Raw genomic sequence first — 20,239 nt, 5'->3', positions numbered from 1 at the left:
ATCCCTGCCAACTTTAATTGATATGTCACCTTGCCACCAGTCAATGCACCAGTCGTGGATGGAACTACTGCTGGGAGAAGTCTAGTAGCGAAGAAGCTGCTCGTCCCCAGTACACTTTTCTGTGGCATCTAAAGACAAGGCTTGGTAAAAATCAAGTGGATCGTAATTTTATACCAAAAGGGACTATATATGTTAAGCTAAGTGGGACGTAATGCACAGTAAACGGTGCTTTTAACGTATATAAAAAGCAAAAGTAAAAGAGCAGGATTTTTCTCTCGGGCTTTACTATAACATCATTAATTCGGCAACGACAAGTAGACTGCAAAGAGACGATCAGAAACACAATGTGTATTTTGCTGTGGAAATAGGCAACAATAGGGGTAAATTCGTTACGTCTCTCTTTTTTTTAACATAAGGAAGGCTATGAACGCGTACGCACAAACCCACACTAACGACAAGCATAACGGAAGTAAATCAGCAGGAAGCAAAGGTAGTCTAGGAATGAGGAAAATCAGGAAGAGCACAACACAGATCTTTCTTTTTTGGATAGTGACGAAGTTACGCGTGTGTCAAACCTTGAACGTTCCAACAGCTTTCCCCCTGAAACGAAAACTATGTAGACTGAAAGCGCATTGTGACGCAACGATTTGGCCAATTGACTTTGCACTCGAAATGCACAAAGGGATGGCGAGTGAACAAGGTAATAAATGGGGCAACGAATTACGCACGCAAAAGTGTCAAAAGTTGGAAAAAGTCATCGTTTGTAGTGTTATTCTTCTGATCATCCCCTTGGATCTTGAACGCTGCTTTAAAAGAACGTAGCACAAAAACAAACAAACCGATTTACTTTATCGGCAGCAATGAAAAACAATGAAGGAATGAGTCGAATTCACTAGCGGCAGCAGATACTTATTATGAGCGGGCCAACTTATCTGCAGCAGCACATGCTTGGAATGGAGGATAGATCTTTAGCAATGCATAAACTGGGATGGAGGATGGAGGGAGGAGGTAACACGGCGTGGTTCAGAGAACTGTTGGCGGATAGCGAAAATGATAAAGCAGCAGTTGACGAGCACGGTTGAACATAGAAGATAACGGGTCTTTATTATATACTGCAGCGATGGGGGCATCTTTTTCCGCACACACATAACATTACGTACCACACACACAGTCAAAAGATAATATCAAAGTACTGTGAACTACGCTATATACACACGCTGTTTGTCTTGTTGGGTGAAGGACTGTAAACTGGCTGCTGGGTGGAATGTATTCTCAACATTCACTGATAGTGAATTGTCTACCTTGTCAGTCACTCCTACTTCTGTCATTGACTGCTCACAGAAAAGCGCTTCTTCCGTGAATCTACATGCTCATTCGCATTCGTGTCTTTGTTCTTTGTCTGACACGGTGCCGTGCACGGCCCCACTCACAAACAAGCGGCGACATCGTCGGAGGGTACAGCTCCGCATGGTGAGAGACACGTACCACTACCGCCGAAGCACGCTTGTCTACTTGACCATCAAGTACCACTCCTTTCCTTTCCTTTGGTGCTGTATGTTTTGTTATGTCATAGTAGGCAACCCACAAGTTGATTCGCAATCCGTTATCTGGGCCAATGAGAGTCCACGGGGATTTGAAGTCCCGAACGAGAAAAAATGTCTATATAAAGCGAGCAATTTCGCCTTTCTTTTTTCTCTTCTCTTCAGTTCGTTTTGGTACAGCTTTGATCTGTAGTACAGATGCACTGTTTGGTGCCATGATCGGGTCATATGCTTGTGCTGGCGATTGTCAAGAGGATTCTGAGGATTGGCTGGATTCAGTGGTCCGCTCGGAGGAAATCTTTTGCAATGTACCAGTGGGAATGTGGACACGTACCTTCGGGTATGTGGTGGGATAATTAAAACGAACTTTTTATTTTTTATTAAACACAAATAAACAAAATGATAAACAAAATAAAACAATCTTTTTCTTTTCGCACTCTTCTCATAAACGTTTTGCCGCTTTATTATTTTTTTTTGCTTTGCCTTTTTTTTCATGTGCTTGACAAGTTCCTTATTTTTTTTGCCCACCCACAGCTCCGTGCTAAACAAAGCGGGGAACAATGACAGACGACGGTAACACGATCACAACGCGCTTTATCACACTTTGACACTCCTTTTCACTTTCTGTGTTCGCCTACATTGCTTGTTACCGCGGATATGGTGCGACCCTTCTTGTGAAAAGGGGTTATTTTATAAGAGGCAACACCAGAGCATACGCCAACAGACATGTATATGATAACTGCCAGATCTTCAAATTCGGAAAGTCTGTTTCAGCTGCTCGCCTCTCTCTCTTTTCCTGCACGTAGCTTATCACAACAGGATTTTCTTGTCATTTTGGTATTCACCTGATTCAGATGCAGAAAATTGCGCCTTTTTTTAAAGCGTGCAAATAGTTCCTATGCATGTTGACCGCGTTGTAAACTCTTTGGTCTGCTCGGATTTGTGTCTTTTGAGTAGATCGATGATGACGCCTGTACTATACATGTAGTTTGATCTTAGTTAGTAATTCTTATGTCAATGTGGTACGAAAACATTTGAGGGAAACAAAGAAACGGCAGTGCTAAGGTCATTCATTAATGATGGGTAGATCTCGCTTGCATACTTTGATTTATGTATAGATACCTGCTTGATGGAAGTAAAGCATACATACACATCATGGCCTAAGCGTGAAATTTATCTTTCTTGGTGTTGGCACCTCCATTATGCTATAAGCACATGCGGGCTGGTGACGGGGTTGAGCCAAAATGCAAAAAAAAAGAGGGTTGTATGCACAGTGTGACACGGTGGTTCCACCCGTTTCCGCATTGAAAAACCACTTGCAATAGCAGCATGTCTGTCAATGGCAGCAACCAGCGCGCAGAGACAACAGCGCAAGTGCAGAAACGTAAAACGGATGCTGGCAAGTACACAAGTTAGTTTGAAACTCGGCACACTATCTACCTTCCCAGCGACGCAAACTAAATTTACTACGATGTCAAGTGGGAGGAAAAATCCAGTATGTACATTAGAAATCATGGGGATGAGTGCCTATTATACTCTTATTATCACCAACATCAACGGGCCCCTATTCTCAAACCTCATCATAAAAGTACTGAGATCTGATTAGTAAAGATCGATATATTTACAACAATGGATCGATGTGGGAAACATAAGCATAGTACACCCACCACACGATCCATTAATTCATGCGATAACTATGCTTCGTGCAGAATTTTTTACAACTCGATCGATCTTGCTTAACGTATTCTATATCTGTGCTCTACTACGCATGCGCACCAGAACAATTGCTTTGACGATCAATATACAGTAGACCCTCGTTAATTTCATAGCGCGGATTCCCGAATTTTTAGTAAGGTTACTCTGATTATCTGGAAATAGCGAGGTTTGAAACTTAGCAGGTTTGAAATGGGGGTCGACTATAATATTATATACAGTAACAGCTTTATCTATTGAATAGACGTGATATTTGTAAATTAGCGTTAACTGTAGTTGTTTTATTGTGAAAGCAAAACTAACTTTTTCAATTCTTGGTGATGATGCACGCTACTATTTATATTTAGAATGTCTCTATGCTGTCACGTTTTCACAGGATCAAAAAGGAAGAATGTTCTTCCTTTTACTTCTTTGCGCCTATTATCAATCCGATCGTCGTACATACAGCACTATCATTTTCCTCCATTATCATAACGTGGACTAGATATAATAACCCATTATGTTCTACTCTATATAATAATGCATACCTATGCGACATCTTCCTACATACGAAATAAACAGCGATTACAAGTAAGGTGCTATGCAATTAAGCAATTTAGAGCCATATTCAAATAGAATATGAAAGCGGATGAAATTATATTTACAGTTACATGGAGATGTTAACAAGAAATAAAGAACATATATTAAGTATATAATTGGATATATCCTTTTACTTTTGCATCTATTATAAGTCTACCGTCCTCGTTGGCATTGCTTTCAGTCACGAATTCACGCACCAGATCATTTAACAAGTCATAACGCCGAGCTCTTGACCACACGTCCATCATGACACAATAGGTATAGGTATTCGGGAGATATACGCGACTTTGCTTCATCAATTCGAAAATCCGCTGCGCCGCATCCGGCGCATCATATTTCCCACATACAGATATAAGCACCGTGTAAGTGTACACATTGGGTTCCACGAGCCGATCGACCATTTCGCGATGCGTGGCCAATGCACCACCAAGACCATTGAGCTGTGCCTGAGCTTGGAGCAGCAGTGTGTACAAATTTGCGTCGGCCGAAATGCCAGCAGCTGAAGCATGTGCTGCTATCCGCATGACCGCTTCGCCTAGGTTTGGATGACGTCTCGATTGCTGCTTAAACGCTTTCATGACATTGCCAATCACAACACGGTTTGGTGCAACGCCATGGCGTACCATGGACTGGAACCATCGGATGACGCTGCGCACATCGTTTCGGTTTGAAAAGGCTTCAATGATCAAGCTGTATGTGTATGCGTTGGGCTGGATCGAGAATTTTTCGCGCATGGTGTGGTAGTAGTCCAGGGCTGTCCGGAGATCACCGGCCACGGTGTGCACTTTGATGATTTCCGACAGCGTCGCCACGTCCGGCATCACGCCTAGTTGGATCATGGAGTTGTACATGAACACGGCCTTGTCGGTTTCGCCTTGTTCTGCAAACACTTGTAATGCCGCATTGAAGGCCCATGTACTCGGCGGTTTTCCGTCCTGCAGTATCCGCTCAAACATCTCCAACGCCCTGTTGTACTGCTTCCTGTTCCTGTATGCATGGATCAAGCTGACATAGGCTTGCTCGTCGTTCCAGTCCGTAGAAGCAGTAGTAGCCACCGCCACCGCATTATCGCGTGCTTTCTCTTTTCGTCGTTTCGACACACTATGCAAAAGTTCCCAAGCCGGACCCAATGCATTAAATTCAATAGCTCGCCAAACAAGTTCTGCAAGCATACTTGAGGACATGCCACCATTGTCATTGGCCAGCTGCATCATCATGCCATGCGCTGCTCTTGGATCGTCCGTCGAAAACAAATAGTACACCTTGGCCACTTGCAACATCTCCAAACCCGTCAATGCCCGTCCTTGACTATCCAGCTGACCCTCATGTAATCCAGCAATAAACTCGAGTCGCCGACTGCGTTCCTGACTATCCACCTTGAAATCATCCTGCACCAATGCCATGAGCTTCAATATATATGTCCGGGGTATCTCGGCCGCCTCACCAGCCGACATGTCGCTGAAAATTCCCCATGCCGTCCGTCGATTGTTCCGCCGTAAGGCGCGCAATAACAATTTGTATCCTGGGACGGGTATCACTTGCGCGCCTGTCATGAATTGTGACCGTGGCATTTCGAATTCTTCTTCAACGTACCGTAACAGTTGGTCAATCTGTTTTTGTCGGTATGCAGCGGATTTACTTGAAACGGATAGCGTCTTTGCAAACGTGAGTAGTGAGTAGAGCGCCGAACAGAGTGGGAGTGGAATGTAGCGAGGGGATTGCGGGTTGTCATCTTCTTCCTTGTTGTCTTGTCGTCGTGACGCCAGTGTTGTAAACAGTGACCACGCGCTTTCGGCTTGTTTTGATCGTATTGTCCGTTCAAGATCAGCGAAATCGACATGATGGCTCAGATTGAATACTGAAAATGGACCTTGAAGGTCGGCTGGTTGTGGTGCTAAATCTCGTCGACGACCACCTTTTTCTCCTCCTGACGTTGTTGTACTACATACTCTTTGTTGTTGTTGCTGTAATTCGCGTGTAGAAAGAGCGGCCGTCGCGAATCGACGCGTCTGTTGTGTTGTTATTGTTTGGTTATAGTACTGCCTCCGTAAAGGTACAGATCGTCGACGACAGGATTGCTGCTGTTGTGTTGTTGTTGTTGTTACCGACGACCGCGGCATGTCAATGGCGCGCAACATGGCTTGTATATGAGAATTCCAGCAGCATGAAGGTATATCTCGTATGGTCTTGGCTCGAGTACTGGCTAGTTTCGAAGGAAATAAAATGCTGGACGCATCCTTAAGATGCGTCGCTTGCCTCCGCATATAGAGAAGAGTTCTTTTTTCTTATTTTTTTTGGTAGCTTTACCCACCAGGCACGTTTCTTTGATTCTATTGCCCTCCATTTCTCAAAAATGACGAAAGCAAAAAATCGTGACTGCGCCTTCATTTGGCACCAGCCTCGTGTGTAACCATGTCAAAATCGATGGGATCCTCTCTCTCTAACCGTCGTCCCATTGGCTATGCTTTCAAGAGAATCCTGCTGTCATCACTTGTGTACGAAACCCTGTTATGATACGTCTTTTTACTGATAGATGTTTAAACGACTACGTATAGAGACCTCGTGTAAGTATGTTTAGGCAGCCTTTTTACAAAGGTACGTTTTTTAAGCCTTCTCCTGTCAGTTCTGATCATCATTAATAAGAGGGTCACAATAGTGTAGCATGATGCCCTGTTGTGGTTGCGTTGAAAGACATCAAGGGGAAATTGTAATTGTAAAAAGACAATCGCCCTTTCCGTGCAAGCTATTTCAAAAGAAAGTTCTTTATAGTTGTTGAGTTGGACAGGTCTATCCCACATCACATCTGTAACCATATATTGTTTTGTTGTTGTCAAAATGGCACTCTAAAATTGAACTATAACATCCTACTTGTCATTGTAGTACCAATACCTACCATTTTTGTGTCCCGTAGCTAATTTTCGAATAGATATGAATATAGCTTATGCACGTACGCATACATCTCCAAGAATATGCATCCAAAACAACATGTTTGCGTTTTTTTGTGCAACGAATATCCATTCCTTTTCCCCAGAGTATAAAACAAGTCTATATCCACTATATATGTTTGACAGCGAAAAGAGAAGAAGCCAATAGAAAGATATGAGCTACATGATGAGGAGATACTATATGTACCGTGTACAGTGCTATATAAATTTTAGGCTGGGCTCGTCGAGATGTAAATTGCAAACCGCCTACTTTACATGCCCAAGGAATGCTTTTTCGACAGCATATAAATAATTGCCACCACGTAAAAAAAACATACACACAACAGACCCCTTGCCTCTCTCTCTCTTTCTTTCTTTCTTTCTCTGTTCTTCCATCATCATCATTATCATCCTTATCCTTATCGTCCTCTCCCTCATATCCTATATCTTTACTGGAAACAAAAAGAACAACAACAAGAACGAGGGAACAACCCATACATAATAGTAGTAATAGAGCAATGGGATTCAGAAAAGAGCAGCATCGTTGTTGTGGTCGATTTGAAGTAAAACCCCACCGGATTGTAGCATTTTTGACAGGCATTCAAATGGTACGAACATTCGTTACAATATCTACTGTATTATTTCAGCAAAATGATATTAATCGCTAAGAGGGGCAAAGAAGGCTGACACTGGCTACGTTATCCATGTATTACCTTAGATCAGAGCACTTTGGGAAATATGGGGTTGTGTCGATAACAAATGGCCTCGTAAGTGTAATATCTCTATCCGCGTGTCTGTGTACAAGCTTAATCAATACTCAACAAACGATACAATAGCATTGATCGATACTTGGATCACACCTACAATTTACGCGTCATGCTTACTGAGCGTGTGTATGATGATCGTCAGTGCATCTGCAACACTCGCGTCGTACAAGGGCCACACACTCTCTCTCAATATCAATTGGTGGATCTACTATGTCTTGACCGTACTCGGGTTTATCAACAGCTGTGCCAACCTGTCCATCATGTGTATCAGCAAAGATCGGTTCGTTGCAGGATGTTTCATGCAGCGACAAGAACAAGAACAACAACAACAACAACAACAAGGAGAACAAAGAGATGGAATAACAACGAGTGAAGTAATGTCGGCCATTTCAGGATGCGTTCGGTTGTGGGAGGCAACAGTGGTATGGGCTGCTGTTGGATCGATGGCCACACTACTTTTAAATGTAAGACTTTCTTTCTTGATGGCAGAATAGACATACGTAGCCACCCTCTTAATATACTTTTCGTTTTCATAGATCGCATTTGCCTATATGCTCTATCGCGTCAAATCGCAGCAGCGATTGTATTCAACTGCATCTATCCATCCACATCCTTCACAGCGGAGGGTACTTACGCCACCTTCATACCATCATCCTCTGATATCACAGCAGTATCCCAATAGCCAGCAGCAACAAAAACATATGACGGACGAGGACGGCTTTCAAGTGATTGAGCTGAAATGACATGCATAACGATAATAAAAGAAATATGCACAGTTACATATGTAATAAAAGTGAAAGTTTAGTGGATGAGGAGTATAGAGGGGGGCTCAAATGATTAGTGGTAATGTTACAAAGAGAAATGGGGTTTTTGTACAATTGTACTATCTACAACTTGTTCTAGGTGATGTTCAACAGTTCTTCTACAGCTTCTGCTCGAGACATTCGAACAGAATATCTTCACACTTGCGAACACGGTCGGGCGTCGTTATCTGCGATGTCATCAAATAGATAACGTTGCCCAACGGCCGAGCAAACAAGTTGATACCAGCACCATTGCCTTCATCAAAGTCACCGTGACGCATCTTTTGAATTATGTTTTTGGAAATCATAGAGTTATAACCGCCCTCTGTATCCTTGAGTTCCACCGCCAAGATCGATCCCAAACTCATGACACTTTCGACTTTATCCATGTGGGACAAGCGATCGACGGTGGCAGGGCTCCACATGGACCACGTGTCGTTGCTGCTCCAGTTGTCACGGTACGATGTCCATTCGGTAGGCTTGTCGACACGCGCCATGCGTTCCAACGTGTCAATGGTTTCGCCCGCAACTGAACAACCGATTGGATGGGCCGTGTACGAGTGACCGTGCAACAGACATTCTTCCTTTTTGTCGGACAAGAAAATGTCAAACAACGATTCTTTGGTGACAGTCAATGCCAGTGGCACCAGACCCCCTGTCAACGTCTTGGCATAGCCAACAATATCGGGTTTCTACGATGATTAAAGGACATAGTTTTAGCATGATGATGTTTCTCTCACACAGAGAAAAAAGAAAGACTTTACCACTCCCAAAAAGTCCGAGGCGGATCGACGACCCAGTCTGTACCAGCCAGCAAAGATCTCATCGAAAATGACAGGCACGCCTTGCCAGCCCTTGGCCTGCTCCTGCGCTTTGTAGCCCAGCAGATCTGCACCCTCGGCACGGACAGTGTCAACCAACACACGCTGGAACAAGGGATCGACAAAGATCATGCCGCCCGAGCCCATGATCACGGGTTCCATCAACAGAGCGCCAATGTGTCGACCCTGGTCGCGCAAACCCTGGAGTTGCGAGCGAATGTATGTTTTATACACATTGGCCAATGGGTCTGCGCCACGCTTGTCCGTAGCATAGACTGCATCAAGTGACGCATAGGCCGCGGAAGAAGTACCGCCACCCTTCGAAGCAATGGCATCAGGAACACGGACATGGACCTTACCCTTGGAGATATGGATCGAGGGAGCCTGGAGCCAATGACCCTTGGGCTTGTACCATTGCACATTCTTGTTAAACACATTGGGTGAGCAGGCGTCCATGGCACCGATGGTGTCTCCATGGTATCCGCCCTCCAGACCAAGTACGTCGACGGGCTTGCTATCTGACCAGCCATAGCGTATGGCCGTAGCACGCAAAGCCATCTTGATTGCGACCTCAATCGCGGTGCTGCCATTGTCCGAGAAGAATACACGGGAGGCCCAAGTGTCCTTGGCCAAGATGCGTTCGGCCAAGGACATGGCGGGCTCGTTGGCGGTTTCGGGGAACATGACGTGGCCATAGCGGCCTGCAGCACGTGCGGCTGCCAATGTCAATTGCGGGTTCGCGTGGCCCAAGCCTTGGGTCCACCAACTGGCACAGCTGTCAAACATTTCCTTGGGCTCCATTTCGTTTGTCTCGGTGGACTTTTGATACGTCAAAAAGTAATCCTTGTAGGCCGAGTCGACGACGGTCGTTTGCTTGACGTTTTGATGCTGTGTGAATGGCCACCAGAGGATGTCCTTGGCCTTTTCTTCCATCTGTGCCAGCCGTTCGAAGCGGGCTTCGTGGACTTTGTCCAAGTGTTTGATGACCGGTGCCATGTGTTCGTCGAGCTGGGCATAGTATGTCATCATGGACTCGGCTTCTTTGATTGGATCGTCGAGTTTCGTGGGTGGGGCAGGGACGGCGCTGACGAGGGTTCGGCCATCGAGTTGGGTTGCAAGCATTTCGTGGTTGCGGTATCGGCCGTTGTGGAACAGCAGGATCGAGGGAATGTCGTAGCCGCGCAGTGCCAATGATTCATAGGTGGATAGGGTGGTGGAAATGCCACCCAGTTTGCTGTCGCCGATCAGCACGGATGGCAGACGGAGAGGTCGATAGAAATCAGCTTGCGGTGTTCCTAAAAATGGATTTTTCAGTTTCTTCAAGTCGGGTTATGCGGGAGAAACGCGTTTTCCCCGGGGGTCGCACTGTTCGGCTAAACCTTGTACAATTTGGATTGGGAGTGCTTACCAGACATGACGGGGCTATGGATCCCCCCAGCCGTCTCAACGAATGCGTACGCCCCATTCTTTGTCCTGCTTTGCCGCACACAGTTGAGGAGACTTTGCTTTGTCTTTGACATCAACTCGTCATCGTGCGGAGGCTGGTGAATTTAGAGTGAACTTCTAATTCTTCCTCATTTGTATCATTTTGGACCTCTTTTCTTTTTTTTCCCACACCCACACATGGAAGGAGAGAGAGATATATATATATATACACAAACCTTATCTGTGGCAATGTGAGGGCTGACTGGGTCGGCATACTTGTACAAGGTCTCTGTCTGAACGACACCGGAAGAATATGTTTTGACGTGCCTGAGAATTTAAAAGAAAAAAATGAGCAGATTTGTTTCCATGTGCCTTCACGTTCAATTCAAATGAAAAAAAAAATAGTGACGGGTATTTTCCTATCCTGCATGTGAAGAAGAACGGTGGAAAGGGGGAGCGCGGGCGGGAAATGGATTAGGATCCGTTTACCTTTCGTCACTGTCAACAGGATAACCCGTCTGCACAGGCTTCAGGTAGAACACGTCGCGATTCTTTTGCTTCGCCGTGAGTGCCGCTGCTCGACACAGACCGGTGGCCAGAATGGTCTTGCCGACGTCCGTGTTGGCCGCAAAGATCTGGTATGCCTGGAATGCACGCGTAGGGTGGAATGGAGCAGGCATTGCCAAATCGACTTTTGAAAAGGGTGCGGGTGGGGAAAAGGGAAAAGGTAAAAGAAGTAAAAGAAGAAGAAAAGGGTGGGGGGGGGTGGTGTTTCTTTCTCTTTCAGCAGAGTAGTAGTAGCGATTTGTCAGGTTTTCGCGCACACTCTCTTCGATCTTTAATCTAAACTGTGATGATGGATGCTGCCTTTTGGGGGGGGATAGGTTATCTCTCTGTTATTCCCAGGGCATTGTCCAATCAGGCCGTGCTGATTCGGAGATGCCCTGATATGGAAAAGGGGAAAAGGGCCACCCACCCAACCTTTGTTGTCGGTTTTTTTTTTGGGTGACCGCATAAGAGATAATAAACGAATACGCAACTGTGGGTCCTGGGCCCTTTGCTTTGCTCCCCAAAAAAAAAGAAAAAACCCGTCATCATCGACTTTTTTTCCCTTTTTCTTTTTTTTCCTTCTTCTTCTTTCAACACCTCCCCTCTCCTCCTGACCTTGATAGCATGTCTGCCTTTCGCCTCGCCACACAGCCACTCCGTTCAGCACGTCGCTTCTATGGCACTGCCACGCCAACGCGACTAGCTGCCGTTGCTCCAGCTTCTACCGCAAACACAACAGCAGCAACAGCAGCAACAGCAGCAACAGCAGCAGCAGCAGCAGCAGTAGCAGCCCCAGCCCTTTCGGCTGCCGCCATCCATGCCGGTAGTCCCTTGAGAAACGACTGGACGCGTGAAGAAATCCAAGCCATCTTTGACTCGCCCTTTATGGATCTGATGTACTATGGTGTAAGTGTGGGTTCATCTTATCTATTTTATCATTTCCCAGCACTCAACTCCGGTTGTGTTCATGTTGGATCTACGTACGTACGTACGCGCGCGCGTGTGTGTGTCATTTTCCCATGTAGGCCAAGGTGCATCGCGAGAACTTTAACGGCCGTGAGGTACAACAATGCACACTCTTGTCGATCAAGACCGGTGGCTGCACAGAAGACTGCAAGTACTGCCCGCAGTCGTCGCGATACAACACTGTCGTCAAGGCACAAAAGATGCTGGACACCGGTGAGGTCTTGGATGCTGCTCAGCGTGCCAAGGATGCAGGAAGCACACGGTAAGAAGAAGTATTCTGTTCGACACTATCTTTTTACTCGAAACCGCTTCACTCATGTTGACTCTTGTATAGATTCTGTATGGGTGCTGCATGGAGAGATCTTGCAGGTCGTAAATCAAACTTTAAAAAGATCGTAGGCTATGTCAAGGCCATTCGGTATGTAGCAGCCAATGCCAAGGAAGGGAAAAGAGAGAAATGGTTGGGTCTGACAATGGGGGCGACTGTTATTGTTTAGTGGCATGGGCATGGAAGTGTGCTGCACTTTGGGCATGTTGGACCAAGTACAAGCCAAGCAGTTGAAAGAGGCAGGCTTGACCGCATACAACCACAATCTCGACACATCGCGTGAATTCTATCCCAAGGTAAAAAGAGAGATCTCATCTTATCAGTAGACTTTTGAGATAACAACACATGGATGCTAAAACACGCGAGTACCCCTTAGATCATCTCGACCCGTTCCTATGACGAACGGCTGGAGACGATTGGCAATGCACAGGATGCAGGCATCTCGGTATGCTCTGGCGGTATCATTGGCCTTGGCGAGCAAGAGGAGGACCGTGTGGGCCTGCTGTACACGCTGTCGAACCTGCCAAAGCACCCGGAAAGTGTGCCTGTCAATGCCTTGTTGGCTGTCCCGGGCACGCCATTAGAAAACCAAGAGCCGGTCTCTGTGTTTGATATGGTTCGCATGATCGCCACTGCCCGCATCATCATGCCCCAGTCCATGGTCCGTCTGTCCGCTGGCCGTGTCCGCTTCTCTGTCGCCGAGCAAGCCATGTGCTTCATGGCCGGTGCCAACTCGATCTTTACAGGCGACAAGTTGTTGACCACCCCTAACAATGAGTTTACCGATGACCAAAAGATGTTCCAGCTCCTGGGTAACACACACACACACTCTCTCTTCCTCTTTTTGATAGCTTTTCATCTCATTTGTTGCTATGACTACTGCTTTTGGGGCTACAGACGTATTAACCCTTTCTCTCCCCCTCCACCCCCCACCACGTATCATTTTAGGACTTGTTCCCAAGCCCCCTAACTTTGAGCAAGGTTCGGATAACCCAGACCAGCCTCAGTACGATGGCATCAAGATCAAGGCCGAGGTTGCTGCTTAATTATATCAACAATAACAACACTAATAACACTAATAATAAACAAGAACTACATATCACATCAGCGTCCAGTATATTGGGTATTCTGCGACAGGTGCACGTAGTGATCTGACCTTGGTACACTACTGTAGCAGTGTAGTATGTAGCATAATAGCTGTTGCTTCTTCTTTGGGCCCGCGCTTCGCAAAGGAGAAAAAAGGAGAGAGAGAGAGAAGATGTGTTTTTGCTTCGGTTGCACAAGCGCTTATGAGCCGAACACCCGCCTTTTTGTTTGATTTTTTTTTTTTTTTTCTTCTTCCTTTTACTCTCCATCTTGGCTCGTGGGCTAATCTCCATTCCCCCTCCTCCTCTTCCTCCTCTTCCCCCACACATTGAAAAAAATATAACTTGTTATTTTTTTCTCGTCTTTCCTTTCCTTTTTATTTTCACTTAACCTTTCTCTTCAAAGTAATTCCTCTCCGCACACAACAAGTCTTTCCCCGCCATCAAACCCTCTCGAATCAGGAACAACTGAAACAAATGTACGTTACAGCAATGGTGACTTTTTGCACAACAATCTAATCTATTTTGCTTGGCGTGTATGAATACGTTTTTTGATATCTTTTTAGTACACCGTCAACGTTATTTTTGTTATTTCGAGCTTTAAAAAAAAGAGAGAGAGAGAGCAACCAAAGAAAAAAAAATGGGACAAATATTATCGAGCTTGAGTCTACGCGGAGGCGAAATGATGGTTCCTGAGATTAGTTTTGACATTGAAAGTAAGCAAGGTTTTTTGTGTTTTTCAGGGGGGGGGGGCTGTTCGTTATTCAAGGATGTTGGATGATCTTTTTTTCATATATTCAAGATGGATGGATGATATGTTTGTGATAATATGGTGTGGAGAAGAAGACATTATTTTTTTTAAGGGAGAGAGAGAGAGAGAGAGAGAGAGAAGGGAGTCTGTAGTAGGAGGAGGAGAAGGACGGTTGGTTTTACTGGAGTGAAAGAGGATGACGATGCATATACCGATCTGACAACACAGCCTATATCAAACAACAACAACAATAGACACGACCGTATCCACCGAAGAAAGCCAACTGTACGAGGAACTCTCTGCGCTGCTGGTCCAGCCAGGGCCAAGCCTGTTGACCTCTTTGCGCAACTACACATCGGCCTCCACGGAGGTGCGCACAGCCATCGCTTCACCCACCCAAGAGAACGAAGACATTGCCTGGCGAGCTGTTCTACCCATTGTGGACATGTTGCGCGAGATTTACGGCTATTCCTCAGATCTGCGTAAGATTTACTAAATTGGGGGGGTTGATTGGTGGTGGTGTGGGGAGTGCTCTAAAAAGACTTGGGGGGAGAGGGACTATCTTGTGTCACTCCCCCCTCCAAATAATTTAATTAACGGCAACGATGTGGTATGTGATACAGGTGAAGGTGTGCCACGGCTATTGAATGTACTCTGTCAAGGTGAAGTGAGCAAGAATCTCGAAAAACATCAGGGCTTGACCAAGCTGTTTGCCGATATTCTCGACTTTGTGTTTGAATTCGACCATCTCAAGGTAAATCAAACAGAGAATAATTTGGGGTAACACCAGGGTTTAATTAATTATTCTGCCACCACCACCACCACCACACTACTACTTGCTACTACTTGCTACTCGATGGACGGTTCTAGTCTGACACCAGCACTAAAAAAAAAAGTGATCATCTTAGATGCGCAATCCAACCCTGCAAAACGATTTCTCCTACTATCGTCGAATGTTACAACGCGGTCGCTATACGGGTCGACAATCCATGGCGGACGATGGCGAGAGCATGTCGGATCTAAAAAGTGCCATGGTCGAGGATGACCAAGCGAACCGAATCTCGTTGTTCATTGCCTATCCTACACCGATGCTCAAGTGTGTGATCGACACCACCACCGAGTATGTCACCCACAACCGTCTGCAGCGCAGTGTCGGTGATTGCTTGACCGCATTATGGGCTGCTTGTTTCCAGACTGTCAGCAAGAAACGGACGCTGTCGGCCGAATTGGTTGGCTTTTGCTTAAAGGTCATGGTTGTGTCGATCATTCTATATGATCACATTGATCCCAACGGTGTCTTTTCCAAAAGCTCGCCCATCAATGTACGTGTGAAGGCTTGATGTGTTTTCCATCAAAAAAAAAAACATTAACCTCTCCTTTTATGATAAATTAGATCAAAAACTCGGTCAAGATCATCCAGAACGCCAATACGAGTGTTTTCAACATCCCCGAAGAATCAAGCGCAAGCAACCTCATGTCTGCCTTGCGATACAACTCGAAGCATCTGAATGATGACACGACTCCCAAGGGCGTCAAGAACCTTGTTATGGCCGTCTAAACGAAACAAGCAACCCAAAAATTATTATTACTTTTATTTTCTATTATTATTATTATTATTATTATTTTCCTTAATGATAGTACCATATGCTCACAAACCCTCCCACCTCTCTATCTTCTCCCATCATTTTTCTTTCGTATACCGTCTCTTTTTTCCCCTTCCTCTCAATAACCTCGAAACAAGAACTAACTTTTTCCTTTTCTTCCCTTACACATTTACTACTATTCTCTATTCACTCACTTATCTCTCTTCCTTATACACACCTTCTCTCTTTCGTACAGAATCTCACATACCTAAAACATCTGTGGTATGAGCTACTCTCCCTCATCACCATCAACAACAACGAGTTGATCAGTTTTCTTTTTTTGTCTAGTTAAAAAAAATCGAAATAACTCTTTGCTTAATATTTTTTTCTAACTAACAAAAAAAAGGGTGGGGCGGAGTGCGTGTAAATGGCAAAGTGGTTGGGACGAGTGTGTGTGTGGCATATAAGAAAATCGGTTGTTTATAAGGATAATAAGGAAGAAAAAAAAACACAGTAGTAATAGTAGTAATGATAAAGAAAAAGGTAAAAGAGTGAGTGTAGTAGGGGAGAGAAATTAAATCAGAATTACAGGATTGAACACTTTGTCTTCTTTTCCTTTTTAGCCTTCTTATGCTTCGGGCTTGTATTCAACCCTTCGCGCTGCGCACGAATGACTTTGACGACCTGATAAAACGATCGTTCGACGTTGACACATGTCTTGGCCGAGGTTTCAATAAAGTCACAAGCCAATCGTTTGGCCATGGCATATCCTTCTTCACGCGTCACCTCTCGTTCTGTCACCTTGTCACATTTGTTGCCGACCAACATTAACGGTACATCGTCCACGTCTTTCACACGGAAAATTTGGTCACGGAACCGTTCGATGCGTTCAAATGTTGAGCGGGATGTGATAGAGTACACGAGCAAGAAACCTTCACCGTCTCTACAGTTTTTCAAGTTTCAACTTTAAATATCAAAGTATTTACTAGACAACTGGTTTATGTTTTTTTTTTACCTGATCCACTGATCTCTCAGCGCAGTATATTCTTCCTGGCCAGCAGTATCCAAGACTTCCAAAATGCATGGTTGATCGTCAATCACGACCTGCTTGCGGTACGAGTCTTCGATCGTCGGATCGTATGTCTATTATTATATGTATATATATATATGTGTGTGTGTGTGTGTCGCGTATTTCCAAAAAAAGAATAAGTTATCCCTGTTATATATTTTCAATGTATTCTGTAAGGCGTCCCATATAAGCTTTTTTTTACACGAATTTGTTGCCATGGCAGTATATGTGTTGCCATGATGACAACGGTTGTCATGTAGTAAACACCAAGGGCACCAAAGCAAGAGTTTCTATATAGGACGCCTCCCTCCCTAACAAAGTTTCTGGCTCTCCTCCTCCTCTCATCCAACATGGATAAACTAGATCCATACCTCTAAATATATATATATAAAAAAAGAAAAAGATAAGAATGAGTTTATTGATACAAATGGTTGATATAATTTGATATTGATGGATTGCTGGCGCTTCACTGTGAATCACTCTGGATCGCAAATCATGAAAAAAAAAAGAATGACATACCGACAAAGTGGTTAAGACAAAGCTGGATTGTTAAGGCGGTCTGATTATGCATCAATTTGTTAGGGTTACTGTTGTCTTTTTGTTCGGGTTCGTCCAACCGGCTTTCTCATGTAACTTTTTCAGGTAAAGGTCTCATACTTACTTTGCCGACTATTTCGATATAGAAAAAAGAAAAAGAAAAAATGTCAATTGTTTTTTTTTTCAAGAAGGGTATATTACTTTAAAGGAACCCAGGCGTTATGTTCAAACTTACCACCACCATCTCCAAGTACGACTAATTTATAGAGCATCATGTCTAAATAGGATTTGTAATGTTTCTATGGAAGGGAGTTGGGGATTAAAAAAGTAGGAGAGATAGAGAGGGAGATAGAAGGGAAGGAATAGAGATACGTGTATGATGTGGTATATCGGGAAAGGGTGTGTCGCTCTTCTTTTGTTCAATAACTACAAAGGATATTATTACACAATGTTAGAAATTTCTTTTATTGTTGTCTGTTTTGCCTGCTCCCCTCTGTCTCTCTCTCTTCCGGGGGTGATCGAAAAGAACGCCAGCAGTGCTAAAACAGCAACTGTACAACACGTGGCAAAGAACAGGTCAGCTCGGAAAAACGTGGCTCTTTTGTCGAACGGGTTACGAAACGATAAGCGACCCACGCAAAAAAAAACCGAGAAAGAGAGACACACTGTGTATGTGTGTGTGTGTGTGATGACCAAAGTCACATTGGTTGTCCTTTTTTTTTCATTGCAAAGTTTTGCATAGAGAGAGAGAAAGAAGTCGCTGACCTTCATCACACTCATAATTGCAAGAAAAATAAAAAAAAAGAAGAATTAAACGTACCGTTGTTGTTGTTGGCTTTTTTTGTGTTTCTTTTTTTTTCAAGCTTTTAAATGCCTCGAACGCAACAAAAAAAGGTGGAGGATTCTAGCAATTAATGAGAGAGAAAAAAAAAAAAGAGAGTAGGAGAAAGGAGTGTAAAAAAAAAAGCACGAAAAGATAGAGGGAGTTGCAAAGGAAGAGAGAGAAAGAAAGCAGCAGCAGCAGCGCTGATATTATTTCCAGCTATGCTTCCGGCCGTCACGGTACTGATGTGCACTGCAATCTCGGGAAACAACAGCAGTCGGGCTGATGGACATCCCTTTCCACATCCCCCCCAACAACAACAACCACGCATCGACCCATCCCGCACCCCCCCAAAAACGCAGTCAATTAAGCCTGCACTCACTTTACACACATATCACCTAAAGGTTTTAAACAGCCGCATCCGCTCGCAACCCACTTCTTCTTTTTCTTTCTCTCTCTCCCATTTCTTTGTGAGCTAGTGCTTTCTCTCACTTTGTTTTTTTTTTTTGCTTTCAGCAACCACACACAACTCTCTTTATCTTTCACTTTAACGAATTTAACGGGTTTCGTCATGGGTAAAGCTCAGAGTAAATTGAGCCCCGAGCAACTGCACGACCTTCAGAAATGCACTTACTGTAAGTCAAGGAATTCTTTACAATTGAATTCAAAAAGTATTAAAAACGCACGCATACACAGTTGATAAGAAGGAGCTGCAACAATGGTAAGAGCATAGTTTTTTTTTTGAAGTAAAGGGGGAGTTTTGGGAAGGAATGACAGAGCAAGAGTAGGAGAAGAGGGAGGTAAGGGGTAGAAGCGCAAACCGTACTTTTACAAGTGCGTGGGTATATTGACATTCCTCAACCTTCCAATAACTGAATGGACACGCCATTATGAAAACACCAGGTACAAAGGCTTCTTGAAAGACTGTCCGTCGGGCCAACTGGACAAGACCGAGTTCCAAAAGATCTACAAGCAGTTTTTCCCGTTCGGTGACCCTTCGCGGTTTGCCGACTATGTGTTCAATGTATTTGACGGCGACAAGAACGGGACGATTGATTTCAAAGAGTTTATATGTGCATTGTCTATAACCAGTCGAGGAAGAGTTGATGAAAAGCTATTGTGTAAGTCCATTTTCCCTCCCGTTTACAAAACTGTTGTTGTTGTAATTATACTCAAACAAGAATGTATGATAGGGGCATTTCAGGTATATATATATATATAGAGAGAGAGAGAGAGAGAGAGAAATGATGTCAAGAAAAAAGTGTGTTAAAGTTGCATGAAATTTTCTCTAGCTCTACGATATCGATAATGACGGATACATATCACAAGGCGAAATGTTACATATTGTCGATGCTATCTACAAGATGGTCGGCAGCATGGTAAAGCTGCCAGCGGATGAAGACACGCCGGAAAAGAGAGTCAGCAAGATTTTCGACATGATGGATCAGGTTCGTTTTTCTGGTGTCCTCTGTGGGCTTGGGAGGTTTGAATTGGGGGCCAAAGCCCATTGTGATGGAAAAACGGGCGCTGACTTTTTTTTTCTCTCTTTTTGGGTTGACTATATATATCTGGGCCTTATTACCACCACTATGATTATTATTAATAGGATCGGGATGGCCGTTTAACGATGGAGGAATTTAGAGAAGGATCGAAAAAGGACCCTACCATTGTCCAAGCACTGAACTTGTACGATGGTCTAGTCTAGCCATCTCTCTCTTTCTCTCTCATTCTTTATTCGCCCCCACACCCTCTTATCTTGTCCACCTAAACACTACGTTACTATCCCATCTCATCGTCCCACACACTTTTTTTTTCTTTCGTCAAAGAGAAACAACATTACATATCCATCTTGCTGCTGCTGCTGCTGCTGCTGCTGTATACGCGCACCCACGTTGCAAGTCAAGACAACCCATTTAAACATGATATAAAATATACAACCATGATACGTTCTGTAAAGTTGTCTCTTTGGGGAAAA

The 20,239-nt window shown here is 44.4% G+C and overlaps 9 protein-coding genes across 9 annotated transcripts; 5 read left to right on the top strand and 4 right to left on the bottom strand.

The window, feature by feature from the left end:
• Positions 1-479: 479 nt before the first annotated feature.
• On the top strand, positions 480-781 carry BDB00DRAFT_807952 (uncharacterized protein; the record flags this gene model as incomplete). Its single annotated transcript, XM_053122371.1, has 2 exons — positions 480-700; positions 768-781. Exons 1-2 carry the CDS (start codon positions 502-504, stop codon positions 779-781), a joined length of 213 nt encoding a protein of 70 aa, XP_052982859.1. The 5' UTR covers positions 480-501.
• A 411-nt stretch (positions 782-1,192) lies between these two features.
• Positions 1,193-1,471, bottom strand: BDB00DRAFT_807941 (uncharacterized protein; the record flags this gene model as incomplete). Its single annotated transcript, XM_053122370.1, has 2 exons — positions 1,193-1,362; positions 1,405-1,471. Coding segments are annotated over 2 exons (230 nt in total), but the record flags the coding sequence as incomplete, so codon positions are not given.
• Positions 1,472-3,877: 2,406 nt separating this feature from the next.
• BDB00DRAFT_807932 (uncharacterized protein) lies at positions 3,878-6,147 on the bottom strand. The gene has a single exon (XM_053122369.1). It carries the CDS (start codon positions 6,095-6,097, stop codon positions 3,938-3,940), a length of 2,160 nt encoding a protein of 719 aa, XP_052982857.1. The 5' UTR covers positions 6,098-6,147; the 3' UTR covers positions 3,878-3,937.
• A 1,128-nt stretch (positions 6,148-7,275) lies between these two features.
• BDB00DRAFT_785354 (uncharacterized protein) lies at positions 7,276-8,267 on the top strand (the record flags this gene model as incomplete). Its single annotated transcript, XM_053120534.1, has 4 exons — positions 7,276-7,320; positions 7,476-7,524; positions 7,594-7,988; positions 8,061-8,267. The coding sequence occupies 4 exons, from the start codon at positions 7,276-7,278 to the stop codon at positions 8,265-8,267; spliced, it is 696 nt and encodes a 231-aa protein (XP_052982856.1).
• BDB00DRAFT_807931 (uncharacterized protein) lies at positions 8,227-11,394 on the bottom strand. The gene is made up of 5 exons (XM_053122368.1): positions 11,063-11,394; positions 10,810-10,900; positions 10,557-10,689; positions 9,092-10,443; positions 8,227-9,019 (listed from the first exon to the last, which is right to left on the bottom strand). The coding sequence occupies exons 1-5, from the start codon at positions 11,251-11,253 to the stop codon at positions 8,447-8,449; spliced, it is 2,340 nt and encodes a 779-aa protein (XP_052982855.1). The 5' UTR covers positions 11,254-11,394; the 3' UTR covers positions 8,227-8,446.
• BDB00DRAFT_936767 (biotin synthase) lies at positions 11,174-13,675 on the top strand (the record flags this gene model as incomplete). The annotated part of the gene is made up of 7 exons (XM_053129235.1): positions 11,174-11,300; positions 11,919-12,028; positions 12,148-12,350; positions 12,423-12,506; positions 12,586-12,712; positions 12,793-13,228; positions 13,365-13,675. The coding sequence occupies 7 exons, from the start codon at positions 11,174-11,176 to the stop codon at positions 13,460-13,462; spliced, it is 1,185 nt and encodes a 394-aa protein (XP_052982854.1). The 3' UTR covers positions 13,463-13,675.
• A 466-nt stretch (positions 13,676-14,141) lies between these two features.
• Positions 14,142-15,810, top strand: BDB00DRAFT_758067 (uncharacterized protein; the record flags this gene model as incomplete). Its single annotated transcript, XM_053119028.1, has 5 exons — positions 14,142-14,217; positions 14,507-14,734; positions 14,876-15,006; positions 15,161-15,574; positions 15,646-15,810. The coding sequence occupies 5 exons, from the start codon at positions 14,142-14,144 to the stop codon at positions 15,808-15,810; spliced, it is 1,014 nt and encodes a 337-aa protein (XP_052982853.1).
• Positions 15,811-16,420: 610 nt separating this feature from the next.
• BDB00DRAFT_881927 (ras family-domain-containing protein) lies at positions 16,421-17,716 on the bottom strand (the record flags this gene model as incomplete). Its single annotated transcript, XM_053128114.1, has 5 exons — positions 16,421-16,778; positions 16,851-16,978; positions 17,276-17,277; positions 17,424-17,498; positions 17,677-17,716. The coding sequence occupies 5 exons, from the start codon at positions 17,714-17,716 to the stop codon at positions 16,421-16,423; spliced, it is 603 nt and encodes a 200-aa protein (XP_052982852.1).
• Positions 17,717-18,835: 1,119 nt separating this feature from the next.
• On the top strand, positions 18,836-20,230 carry BDB00DRAFT_890924 (calcium-binding protein NCS-1; the record flags this gene model as incomplete). The annotated part of the gene is made up of 6 exons (XM_053128473.1): positions 18,836-18,899; positions 18,961-18,985; positions 19,168-19,385; positions 19,458-19,468; positions 19,557-19,712; positions 19,871-20,230. The coding sequence occupies 6 exons, from the start codon at positions 18,836-18,838 to the stop codon at positions 19,967-19,969; spliced, it is 573 nt and encodes a 190-aa protein (XP_052982851.1). The 3' UTR covers positions 19,970-20,230.
• Positions 20,231-20,239: the final 9 nt, after the last annotated feature.

Source organism: Zychaea mexicana (genome assembly GCF_025766255.1).
Source record: "Zychaea mexicana strain RSA 1403 chromosome Unknown BDB00scaffold_13, whole genome shotgun sequence".
Classification (NCBI taxonomy): domain Eukaryota; kingdom Fungi; phylum Mucoromycota; class Mucoromycetes; order Mucorales; family Lichtheimiaceae; genus Zychaea; species Zychaea mexicana.
This window is presented reverse-complemented; position numbering and strand designations above follow the sequence as displayed.